The 13,342-nt window shown below is 40.2% G+C and overlaps 1 protein-coding gene across 1 annotated transcript; it reads right to left on the reverse strand.

Moving 5' to 3' along the window:
• Positions 1–6,159: 6,159 nt before the first annotated feature.
• Positions 6,160–10,028, reverse strand: LOC105034175 (tetraspanin-3). The gene is made up of 2 exons (XM_010909225.4): positions 9,339–10,028; positions 6,160–6,937 (listed from the first exon to the last, which is right to left on the reverse strand). Exons 1-2 carry the CDS (start codon positions 9,870–9,872, stop codon positions 6,593–6,595), a joined length of 879 nt encoding a protein of 292 aa, XP_010907527.1. The 5' UTR covers positions 9,873–10,028; the 3' UTR covers positions 6,160–6,592.
• Between the last annotated feature and the right edge of the window lie 3,314 nt (positions 10,029–13,342).

Here is a 13,342-nt window from a genome sequence, read left to right on the forward strand (position 1 = left end):
CAATGCCGAATTCTGGATATTTTAGTTCCAAATTAAACCATGCAGCATGTAGTAAACAACAGAAGTGGACTATGAGCTTTTTGGAAGGGTCCAAAGAAGAGGTTGAGAGGGATTCCTGCGCGTCCACTACATACAGTAGCTAACACCTCAGTTTTTTTCCCCACAGGCTTGTGGGCGTAGGCCATGACTTGCAATAAGTTTGTAAGTTGAAGCATCTAGAGAACGAGCTTAAAAACTTCTGAAGGCTTTCATGTTTTTTGTTCATTCGAGTAAAGATTTGTTTCTGGTTTAAAATGATGTTGACCTATAAGTTTGCAGTGCTTGCTGATGAATGGTTTAAACACGTAGATAATTTATCAGGAAAGTGAACGGCAATATTTTTATTGAAAATTCAATAGTGCTGCATGAAATGTCCCACATACTATGTTCATAATTATAAGTTTTGAGTTTGAATTTTGCAGAAAAGGTAGATTGCCTTTTTTTTAAAAAAAAAAAGAAATTGTCTTGCTCTAGTTCCAAATCATTTGTGCAAAAAGAATAATCTACCATTGTTTTGCTCGTACGGGTTTCCTTTTCTTTTTTGATTAAAAAATTTTCTTTTCTTTAATCACATGACAGTGAAATTGCCTTCTTTTCTTGCATGGTTCCGCTCCGTAAAGAATGGTGACTCCAGCAAAGATGCCACAATTTGGTAATCATAAGGCAAGCAGACTTCAATCCTATTTGGTGCAACCACCAAGAGACTTCATGAGCAAGCTAACTAGCAGATCTTGATACACAAAATATTGAGTTGGCTGGAATATCATACTTACTGAAATTATGGAGCATGATTATGTTGGTCATACCATAGAAATGAAGATGTTCATCTGCCATGCTATCGATAATTGTATGAATTGTTCCAAAGTGTCTAAGGATTATTGCATCGCCAGGGTATCTAATGGTCATACCCTTAAAAAATTACAGACTGTTGATGCCCAAGTACAAAGATGAAAGACCATTGATGGATCCGCAAAAAGGCCCTATTGACAAAAAGGATCCAATTGAGAGGCCAAGCCCAGCCCACTCATTTTCCCTACTTAACCATTACCATGAACCTTTCGTCCAAGATGTCAGAGTTGGGCCTGCTTGAGCTCACCCACGCACACTGAGTATGTATCAAATCTCATTATGGTATTGATAAGAACTCATTACTAGATTATGTTTCGATGGGGGGTTTATATAATAGTCAAATCTTAAGTTTGAGCTTGTTGCAGCTAATTTCCTCATCGCCTGTTCGTTGGGAATAAGCACCTGCAAAATAAAGTCCACGCTGATCGGAGTTGCCTCCGATGGAGACCCTCCGATGTTTAAATCAGAGAGAGAGACTGGGCAACAATAAGTTTGAATGATTTGAGTAGCAGTGCTCAGGTTAAAAGTGGCTTACCGATGCTATTGCTTTATCTCTTTTTATAGATGAGATTGTTGTAACCGTCGGATATGGTCCCGCATTTTATGGCGCTAAATCATCGGGCCATAATTGCATGTGGATTGTTAATCTCTACTAATTGCGCCACGATATATGACTAATAACTGCCTGTGATGGTTATGGTATCGTATTTATATATTTGGCAGTCGGCCATTTGACAGTCGATTATGAAAATAGTCAATCGGCCATGAAGATGGTAAGTCGGGCCATGGTGAGTCGGCCATGAAGATGGTAAGTCGGTCATGGTGAGTCGGCCATGAAGATGGTGAGTCGGCCATGAAGACAGTCGGTCGGCCATGGTGAGTCGGCCATGAAGATGGTAAGTCGACCATGGTGAGTCGGCCATGAAGATGGTCGGTCGGCTTGCTTGGTCGAAACTCAGTCGGTAATCGCTTTCAGGGTCGTCCGTTTATTTGGTGGATAGAGTCATGTGTTGGTCGGATTTGATTAAAGATTTGTTGATATTTGGGGGTCAGTCAGTTTGTCCCAACAGGTGGCCCCTACTCCTGAATCCAATGGCGAGTTGTCGCGTGCATAGCCACGTGGTCAGTTGCTTTGGACGAAAAGAGTTGTTATCTGTTATGTCGAGTCTCGACTCTACAGCCACATTCTCCGAAATATGGCCGATCATCCATTTTGTTGTCCTCGAGTTGTCGTATCAGCAGAGAGATTTGGTGTCAGAAGTCGTTTGTGGAAGGTGAGCCGACGCCAGTCATTACATCGGGAATGCGAACTGGCGTCATGCGTTTTAATTCTGACTTGTAGATTGTAGATCCGACTATTTCGCAGACTTCGAAATCTGCTAATCGTGTAGTTTCCGACGTATTTAGTTAGGATAACGATGGCAAGTCGGATATCCATTGCTCGAATCTTGGTCAGGCTTATACGACGTATTGTTATGATAAACGGTGGCAAGCCGAATATCTCTCAACTGACCGTGGCCGAGTCGATATGATTCCAATCCGATCTTGGTCATCTTAGCATTTTGCTTTTCTTAGATAGTGCTAAGTCGGCAAATTAGCCAGCTACTTCGATGGATAGCCGACTATAAGGGCAGCACGACTTTTGTGGAGAAAGTTTGCGTTGCCGGCACTGGCCTCCAGTTGTAGTCGATAGGTCGGTTTTCTGACTTTTATACTGAAAGTCGAAATATATTCTGCATCGAGTAGTCGATTTTTTGGCTTTTACAGTGAAAGCGAAATATATTTGGTGTCAAAATAGTCGATCTTCTGGCTTTTACAGTAAAAGTTAAAATATAATCGATGTTGAGATAGTCGATCTTCTGGCTTTTATAGTAAAGTCGAAGTATATTCGGAGTCGAGATAGTCTATCTGGCTTTTACAGTGAAAGTCGAAGAATATTCAGAGTCAAGATAGTCGATCTTCTGACTTTTACAGTGAAAATCAAAATATTGATATTGACAGGAATTGACTACCCATCATTTAATAGTCGGTTGAACTTAAATAGTGATGCAATATATTGAATTCTCCGAGTAGTTGCATTCGGAAGGAAGTCGAGTAGAACAAAATATTTGTTGTACTTTTATTAGCTAATTATCAGAACAACAACAGCATCATCGTGAGGAATTTGAATTCTCCAAACATCCTCTTTCAAAAAAGTTATTACATTGAGTTGTTATCATTTCGCCGACTCTTTCTTGAGAGTTATTCCTCAATTCAGTTGTCTGGAGATCATGTTGATCATCCCTGCAGTCGGCTGATTATTTATAACTTCCTCAATGTACGGCTAAGGTCGTCGATCGACAGGAGGTTGATCCGACGGATCTCTCTGATACTTTTCGAGATAGTCTCATCGAATTAGAGCCTCTATCTCGTCCCTAAGTTGGATGCACTATTTGGTATCGTGACCATGATCATGATGGAACTGACAGTATTTTTTCCGATCGTGGCTTTTCGATGGCACTTTCATCGGTGGGGGTGGTTGTAGATATCCTGCTCCTTCGATTTCTAGGAGGATCTGTGCATGAGGAGCAGAGAGAGGAGTACAGAAGTCATACCTGTCGTAGTTCGGCCTTGGATTTCGTCGTCAATGCGAAGCTCGCTCATTGAAAGGTGGCCAACTTGATTCGGTCGAAGCTTCTCCCTTCTTCTATTTTTTCATTTTCTGACCCTTACCTTTTGTTTGGTGTTGGTCAGAAGCTCCTTCGTCTGCATGCATATACTTGTATGCACACTCCAGAAGTTTGGGATAAGTATGGGAGAGGGTCTTGTCCAAAGAGTACATGAATCGGGACCCCCTCGGACCTCTTTTCATGGCCAATATGGCTATGTCTTCGTTGAGGTCCCTGACCTCAAGTATGGCCGCATTGAATCGGGCCACGAAATTTCAAAGTATTTCGGTCTCTCCTTGCTTGATCAAGAAGAGACCATCCGAGGTTCGTGGTGGCTTTCAGCTAGTGCTGAAGTGGGCCACGAAGGGATGTTCCAGCCGTCCGAAGGAGTGAATGCTTTTCGATCGAATTCGGAGTACCAGACCTGAGCAGCCTTCCAAAGTGTAGTCGAAAAGCCGATGCATAGGAGGGCGTCGGTTGCCCCCTCGGATCGTTATAAGAGCCTTGTAGCTCTCAAAGTGATCAATTGGATCGGTAGAATCGTCATAGGACTCCACATGGGGCATCTTGAACCGAGTTGGGATCGATTTATCCAGGATAAGTCAAGAGAGAGGTTGGGCAGCACAGAAATCGAAGTCATTTAAAGACTTCTGACCGTCCATCTGAAGCTGGGCAAGTTGGCGATCGATTTTCTCGAACTTACGTTCATAGTCGTCAAGCCGCTGGTGGTGGGAGACTCCAGAGGTTAAACCTCTCGATGAATTAGAGGGAGAGGCAGACGGTGTTCGTGGTCATTTTTCTTTTCGTGCCCGATCCAACTGGGAAGGAGAGAGGCGCCGTGAATGGTGGGTGGCGTGTCAAGAGCATCGCGAGTACCGCTACTCATCTCGTTAAGAGAGCCGAGACAGCCGCTTTGGTGGAGGAGACGAAGATCGCCGCAGATGATGGTGGTTGTGCCTGTAAGGCACTGAATGCACCATCGGTTGCTCAGCCGATGGCTGTAGTGGCTGGGTCTACTGCTGTTGGAGGCTTTTGACTGCCTCCGTGAGAACATTCATTTGCTGCATAATTACAACAATCTGGACGTCCGTGGTGAGCACGGAGAACTGGGCTCTGCTACCGAAGGGAGGGGAGGAGCCTCTTCTCGACGGGAAGTGTCTCACCGATCCGATTGCTGTTGATCGTTAAGCTCTAGTTTTTGTCATTACGAGTTGTTTTGCCTCCTTTTTGATGCGCCAATCTGTTGTGGCCAATTCTCTCATCACCTGTTCGTCGGGAACGAACACCTGCAAAATGAAGTCCACACTGATCGGAGTTACCTCCGATGGAGATCCTCCGATGCTTAAGTCAGAGAGAGAGACTGGGCAACAGTAAGTTTGAATGATTGAGTAGTAGAGCTCAGGCCAAAAATGGCTTACCGATGCTGTTGCCTTATCTCTTTTTATAGATGAGATTGTTGTAATCGTCGGACGTGGTCCCACACTTTATGGCACTAAATCATCGGGCTATAATTGCGTGTGGATTGTTAATCCCCACTAATTGCACCACGATATGCGACTAATAGCTGCGTGTGACGGTTATAGTATCGTGTTTATATATTTGGCAGTTGGTTGTTTGACAGTCGGTCATGAAGATAGTCAGTCGGCCATGAAGATGGTAAGTCAGGCCATGGTGAGTCGGCCATGAAGATGGTAAGTCGGCCATGAAGACGATTGGTCGGCCATGGTGAGTCGGCCATGAAGATGGTAAGTCAGCCACGGTGAGTTGGCCATGAAGTCGGTCGGTTGGCCTGCTTGATCGAAACTCAGTCGGTAGTCACCTTCAGGATCGTCTATCTGTTTGGTGGACAGAGTCGGATGTTGGTCGAATTTGACTGGAGATTGATCGATATTTAGGGATCAGTCGGTTTGTCCCAACAAAACTAGTCTCGGCAAATTTGCTGGAACTACTTCAAACATTAGATTACAAATATAACATGCAATTCATATAAACACTAAATATTAATAGAATTTTTTTTTTCTACACAAAAATATATAATTGTGTACTATGATAGCATAAAGAGCTTATTAACATTAGAGCATAATTCCTTTTACCTTTTTTGCGTCGTGGGGTGTTGGTTGGGAAAACACTTAAACTGACATTCTAAAAATATTTTGTTCTCATATTCTGCATGACCAAGTACTGCAACTCCAGCCCATGAATTTCTTTTGCAAATCTTAAGATGCTTTAGAGCCAGTTACATGTGAATATGTATAAATGGAAGGAAAATGAAATAATCACCAACTATAGTAATTAGATTTGCAAGTGCTCGGCACCAATGTAAAATATATGGAAGTAGGCTCAAGACAACAAAATTACATGAACAGTTCCATTTGCAACCCCCGAGCCGATTTCAATGTTTAATATTTCAGTTTAGCACTAACAATCAGTACAGTTGGTTGTTGAGATTGAAACAGTTAGAACAGGTTGGGAAGGAGAGAGGGAGATTATTTTTACATCCAATATGGAGGACCATGCTTTAAAATATTAACAATTTCACAAAGAAGCTGCTTCCCTAGCAGGCAGGCAGACCAGATGGATAAGTTTTCCCTTTCCACTGGCACCAGGGGGTCCGGAAAGGATCTACAGAAAATTCTTCTCAGTATATAAATCTTTTTCATTCAGTACAATCCAAGTAATGCCAATCTTAAACTTCGGTAACTTCACAAAAAAAGAAAGAAACATGTGATTAACATGATTAATAGTCAACACAAGCACAGTAACTTGAAGAGGCTAAAACAGAAACTTCTAGGAGACTAGGATGAAATAACTTGCTGTTTCTCAGTAGATAACTTGTACTGTACTCAAACAGAATGGAACCAAACAAAACTAGGACACAACCACCACCAAGCGCAAAGAATCTTGATTCAAGCTTCTGCTCTTCCTTAGGTCGTTAAAAGACCAAGAAACAAATTGCTGGTGAAATAAGGACACCTTAAAAGAAGAGATCATATACCAAACCTTCTAAGTATCCAATTTCTCTTTGATACGCAGAAAACAGATATCCTACAGCCTGGTTAAAAGTGGAGCCTGCTAGGCCTTGCTTTAGTCATCCTGTTCACTCCGAACGGCTCATCGTTGTCTATCCTCTTGCTGTTCCGGAATGCAGCACATGCGATGATGTATACAATCACAAGAATAATCAGCACCACAATGTTGATCACAGAGGCCTTCCTCCAGCTATGCCTGATGCTTGCAAGAACCCCGGCCTTGCAAGAGCCGCACTCGTAGCACAGCTGCTGCTGGTTGTTGCTCCACCTGCCGCAATCAGGATCAGGCACCGCTGTCACTCCTCCAGCAGTCCACAGAGTCTCATTCACATAAGTGAAGCCGCATGATGTGGGCGGCTTGCAACACCCAGACTGCATCATCAAGCATCAGAAACCACCAAGTTAATAGGTCGGGCGATCTTAAGCCTGACCCCATGCAAACTTCTGAAAAATCCATTGCTGTTTGTTTAATTGAAGGACTAAATTTTCAATTATGCCAGCATCTTGGTTTCTTTTTTCGTATAATGAAGCTTAACTCATATTAGAAAAGTGAAGATTATTGAAACGGCATCATATATGGCAAAGTTTATCATTCCTATGGCGAAAGTTGTGATGGCTCATAATTTTCTATCCACCATATGCACTACTTCTATTAGGCTGCAAGCCCATCATATGACATTTTCAAGATATGACCAATAAAATATTGATCCAAAAGTACCAACCCTGTATTGATGGCATATGATATTTCATGGCTAAAAGTAATTTTAAGAACTATTACCTAGAGTTTGGTCTGTGCGTTCTTTAAAGCCAACAAAAGCTCCTTCCAAACTTAAATTAGATTGGATTATTTTCAAGTTGGTTCCTTGCACTGAAGAACCTAAAAGAATCCTTAACAGTTATGGTGTCAGGGCAGGAGATGCAGGGAGGATTCAATGGCAAGGATGGCCCCCACTACAAAAGAACATATGCTGCTGGCCTTATCTAATCAGCCATCAAGACAAATGACAGGAGTTGAAAGCCACTCCAGCCTTCCTCTTCCTCCCATGTTTCTTTCTTCTATTGATTGGAAGCTGCCCTCCCAATCTTTAATGGTGGTAGGTCTCACCGTTGGTGGGAGACAAAAAGAAAAAAAAAAGAAAAAAAAAAACCCTTATTCTTCAATCATGCAGCTATGGTGGTCCTCCTGTCTGTTTGTTGCAAAAAAAAGTGGACCAAGGAACCTCTATAGTCCCTCTGTCATATGATGCAGCTCTGGTGTCCTTTGATTACCTTTTTTCTTAACAAAGATCTCTAACAACATGAAAAAGTAGACATGGACTTTCTTTGCTTGTTTCATTTTCTTTCCCTCTATTACTATGTTCCAGATTCCAATTAATAAATTGTCAAGTAGATGGGATGGAGAGCTTGTTGTTGATGTCCATAACTGTTGAATGCATCCTCTTAACTTTACTTAGGAAGCATTTTTCTAATGTCTAACATGAAAAATAGGATGTCTGCATCCATATTAGAAAGTGGGGGAATGGGGGTGGCAATTTACATTGTCACATGGGGTATGCCACCCAACTCAACTCTAATGGGGTGGGTTTTTCTCAACTTGAATGGGACGAGTTTTATCCATCTCATTTAGATCACTGGTGGGGGTGGATCTTCATTTTAAAACCCACAGCAGATCCAGGGCAGGTGCGGCTAATGGCAATACCTGTCCCAAATTTGATCCAATTATATATAAACCTTGATGATTTGGATGATAATAGAGAGGAAAGTATTATGATAAAGAATAATCAAATGAAAGGCTACAAGATACATGCTTAGTTGTTCCCTTTTTTTAGTTAATTATTTTCTTCGTTTAAGAGATATTTAATTTTTTAAAGAACAATATTTCTGTATTATTCTTATTATTATTATTAAAAATTTAGTTTCATACATTTTATATCTTCGAGTCTTGTTTTATTTAATATTATATGAAGTACCGAGATTTTACTTTTATATTATTTTTTTTCATTAATATGAAGAAAAAAGATTTTTGCAATTTTATCGATCCCAACCCATCCCAATCCGCCTCCTCTAACTCTACTAGCCCCATCTTGGCCGTTGGTGGGTCCTGGATAGATATGGGTTAGTGATTCCCAATTGCAAGCTGGGTATAAGCAATGGCCTACCCAATCCATATTCACCTTCTAATTTTAAGTCTTAATTAGCAGTTAGAAGACTAACATGCTAAGCTATCCATTTCTTACCCTTATACCTACGAAATCTTATAGAGGGCAGGCAATAGGGAAATATATTTGCCAAGTCAGAAGAAAATCATCAAGTACCGTCTGATTGCTAGCCATGCTTGCTATGGCACGAGAGGGGGCAAAAAAAAAAAATCAAAACAGTATATAATAGCAGAATACAAAAAAAAAAAAAAAACAGATGAAGAGAGGAAGAAAGAACATAGAAAAGTAAAAGAAAAATAATAATAAAAATAAACCATCATGTTCTACTATGCAGAGTATACGGATCCATATAATAAAAAATCATTATAATAATAGAAGAAAAGAGACAACCATGATCCAATCCTCGCTAAATCAATCAAAAGGGGAATCACCACCAAATCATGAATTAAAGAACACCGACACCCAAAAATCCCACCTTTGTGATCCCCTGCTCCTCAAAACCCAAACTTTTTTTTTTTGCTCTAAACGAATAAATGTCCAATCTTTCTTGCTCAAAAGAAATAAAAACTCAATCTTTCCCCTAAATAATCAAGAAACAGAGCAAAAGAACACACCTGGATAGGGGAGAGATGGCGCCCGTAGAACCTGTTGGCGGGCTCCGGCACCAGCATCCCGGTGGTGGGGTCACGGACATACCTTGCCATCCCCTTGCAGGCGCCGGCGTCGCGGAGGCAGGCGCTGATCTTGCTCCAGTAGCCGGGCTCGGAGACGCGGTCCTTGAGCCACCCGGAGTAGTCCGAGAGCTGGTACTCGAGGAACTCGCGGTTCATGATGACCTGGCCGTGGCCGCGGTCGGTGACGGCGAAGGCGAAGACGATGAACCCCAGGAGGGCGGCGATGACGAAGAACATGGCGAAGAGGTAGAGACGGAGGAGCCAGGAGATGCGATAGCAGGCGCCTGCGAAGCCCATGAGGGAGATGACCATGATGGTCACCCCTATGATGATGATAGGCCATTGGAGGAAGCGGAGGCAGTCCGTGTTGTTGGCCCGGGCACTCAGCCATATCCCCCCTCCCAGTATCGGAATCGACACCAGAAACGTGATAAAGTTCACCACTCCAATGATCCCTGTGCTCCCCCTCAACATCTCTGCTGATACTACCAGTACTAACAAGTGGTCTTTTTTGGCCTATCTTTGGATCTCTCTCCTCTCTTTATCTCTTTCCTTCTTTTCTTTATATTTTTATTTTTTTTTTTGGTAATATGAGATGCAGAGGGGATGTCAAATGGAGCAATGGGAGTGTGGGGGTGATTTGGTGCAAGCTTTGGGGCAGTGGTAGCTTTGGGTGGGGGAAGCTACCACAAGACTACAAGAGAGAGAGGGCGGTGATGGGGCCGCAAGGATGAGGGCCAGGTTGGCGGTATATATAAAATATTTATATCAATGGGTGAGAGTGAAGCATGTCTGAGTGGGGTTGAGGCCGGAGGGAGTGGCAGTTTGTTTTTCTTTCTTTCTGGCGTCTTTACTCTTTGGAACCTGCCTTCAGTCTTTCGTTCGAGCTGAGGTAAGTTGAATGGTTAGACATTCGAGCCCAACTTTGGTTTAAAAACTTTAGGCTCGAAACTCAATTCAAGATTAATCGATTATTAGTATCCAAATTCAAACTTGAATAAATTAAAAAAAATAATATTTAAAATTATTTCGGCTTAAATATCAATCAGATCATATTCAAATTTCTGAACTATTTGAGATAATAGTCTAATTAGATCAAGTTTGGACTTAAATCGAATTTTATTTGTATCTTATCTCATTTCTCATTTCCAGTTTTTTTTAATAAAAAAGGAAAATGGATAAAGTTCTGGATTAGGACATAGCTCTGGATAAGTGTGCACAGTTATTTTTTGTGTGAAATTTGACTTGGACGGTGCTTTTAAGTTTTAACACTGACAAATGAGTTGTAATTATTGTTCATCCCTTTATCTATGAGGGGGTGCGGAACCCAGAGTGTCTACTGTATTTCATACCGACCATAGAAATGTTGGTCTTCTTTTGAGACTAATAGGTGTTTTATTCTGATTAGTATCCTCTAATCTCGAAGCAGAGGTAAGCAGGTGCCTGGACCCGTTCTCTCAAATGATTGCGCACGGGTCACTTGGAGGAGCCACATTATTACACTTGACATCAGCTTTTGGCAGTGCTTCTGTTTGTACTTGGTCTTGGTGCGTCAAACTATGAGGCCAAGTAGATTTCTGGTCGGGGCTGGAAATCTTCCAACGGCTTAGAAGTGATGGGCGATGTGGCAACGAGGATACCACGAAGGCTGCCATGCTACTGGGATAGACTTTAGGTTGCATTTGGCAATCTATTCAGATTATTAAAATTTTAATATAATTATTTATATTATTATATTTAATATATTTTTTAATTTGATAATTTAGATTATTTTGATAATTCAAATTATTTTTTATAAGATAATTTAGATTATCAAAAAAAAATGGCTATCCAAATTATCATTATTTTGATAATTTTATAATAAAATTTTTAAACATAATTATCCTCCGACAGCCACCCCTCCTCCTTCGTTCTCTCGCACTTCTTGCGACGGATGAGGGAGAAGAAGATTTAGTGAGGAGCAATCCCTATCGATGTTGTCCTTTCACTCCCCGTCGAAGGTGGGGTGGACCACAACGGTGCCGATATCGACGTTCCACTCCTCATCGAAGAACACAATGAGAAAGGAGGAGGCGACGGTGGCAGCAGTCGGTAGCTCCATCATCTCACTCACAAGATTGCAACGAACTCCGGCATGGATGCGGGAGATCGGTGGGGTAGGTGAGGGTGGCGGTGCGGATGGATGAAAGCGGCGATAGAGGTGATCACTGTGGGGGCGCGGGGTGCAGATTCGCTGGGGCCCGGAGCATGGATTGGTGAGGGCGGCGATGGAGGTGGTCGGGGAGGGCACAGGGTGCGGGTTTGTCGGAAGGCAATGCTGAAGGCGTGACGGGCGGGATGCTGCTGGGGATAGGGTGCGTGAAGCAGCCGGAGGTGGGGAGAGGGGGGTCGAGGTGTGGTGTGCGGGAGGAGGAGAAAGAAAAAAAAAATAATAATAAGTATTAAAAAATAATATTTTTTTAAAATAATAAAAATAATAAAAATAATAATAAGTATTAAAAAATAATTATAAAAATTTAAAAATAAATAAATAGTTTAATTATTTTTAAATTTTTAATATATCGAAAAAATTAAAATTTTTTAATATATGTTACATAGTTTGATTTAACTAAGAATTTGAATCACTGATTCTACTAAATATATGTTAAAATATTAAATTAATAATTTAATTTAAAAGTATTTTGATAATTTGATATTATATTATCAGTAATCTGATTGTCATATCAAATATATCAATCAAGATTTGCAGTAATTTTATTGTAATAATACCTGCATATATTAAATACAGTAATCAACAATATTAGTAATCTATATTACTGGTAATCTATATTACTGGCAATCCAGATTGCTTGATAATGTACCAAACGCCATCTTAGGTTTGAAAAATTATTAGATAGACAAAATCTAATGAACATGTCCAATAATCATTATAATAAATTATTCAAGATCCAATCAAAAATAAGAATTTATCCTATTATCCACTGTACATGTCTTAGGGTTTGGAATGGTCCATTGGATCTGATCCATTTAATAATTCCTTCCAGTTTTTTTGAAATTATAGCTTGAAGATAGGGTCATGAGATTTTTAAAAGAAATCGGTTTAATTTGCTTGCACACAAAAATTAGTCAAAAATAATAGAGCAAATAGGAGTGGGCGTATCAATCAATTAGCTACTTGGACCAGAGAAGTGTTGGATGATTAGTATAAATTATATGGTCAGGCTATGAAGTGGAAAAAGTTTCTATTCTTAAAATTAATGCAATATACAACTAGAATTTTGAGGTCCCATTAAAAAATCAGGCACACTTAGAAGGTCTCTATGAGAATTGCAGCCCAGAAGAACTCATCTTATTTATTTATTTTTAAATATATTTAATTATATTTTTAATTTTTAAAAAATATTTTTATTTTTTAAATTTTTATCATTGAGTAAAAATAAAAAAATAAAAAATATGTTTGATAATTACGTTGCTATAAAGTAAAAAATAACGTTTGAAGACGGCAGATGAAGAGTTCGACAAGGAAAAAGGGTTCAAGAAGGGAGAAAAAAATGGGTGAGGAGGTGAAGAGCTCGACGAGATTTTTATTTGGTATTTTAGATATGCAGAAGCAAAAAAAAAAAAAGAAAAGCAAATTTTAGAAAATAAAAATTTTTTATTTTATATATAAAATAATTATTTTGATTATTTTAATTTTTTAATTTTTGATTTTTATTTTTTATAATATTATCAAATATTATTTTTTTAATTTTTATTTTTTAAAAAATAAAAAATATTTTTTTAATAACCAACCAAACGCAACCTTTACTACTGCTGCTGCTGCTACTTCTCCTTCTTTGTGCATACATCTCTGTTTTCTGCTCCCTTATCCTCTTTGCCCTTTTCTTAAGCCTTCGTTGACGTGTCACTTAGCTGAGAAGTCTGAAAAATACCGCTGGAGACCA

This window comes from Elaeis guineensis, chromosome 14 (assembly GCF_000442705.2).
Source record: "Elaeis guineensis isolate ETL-2024a chromosome 14, EG11, whole genome shotgun sequence".
In the NCBI taxonomy this organism is placed as follows: Eukaryota; Viridiplantae; Streptophyta; class Magnoliopsida; order Arecales; family Arecaceae; genus Elaeis; species Elaeis guineensis.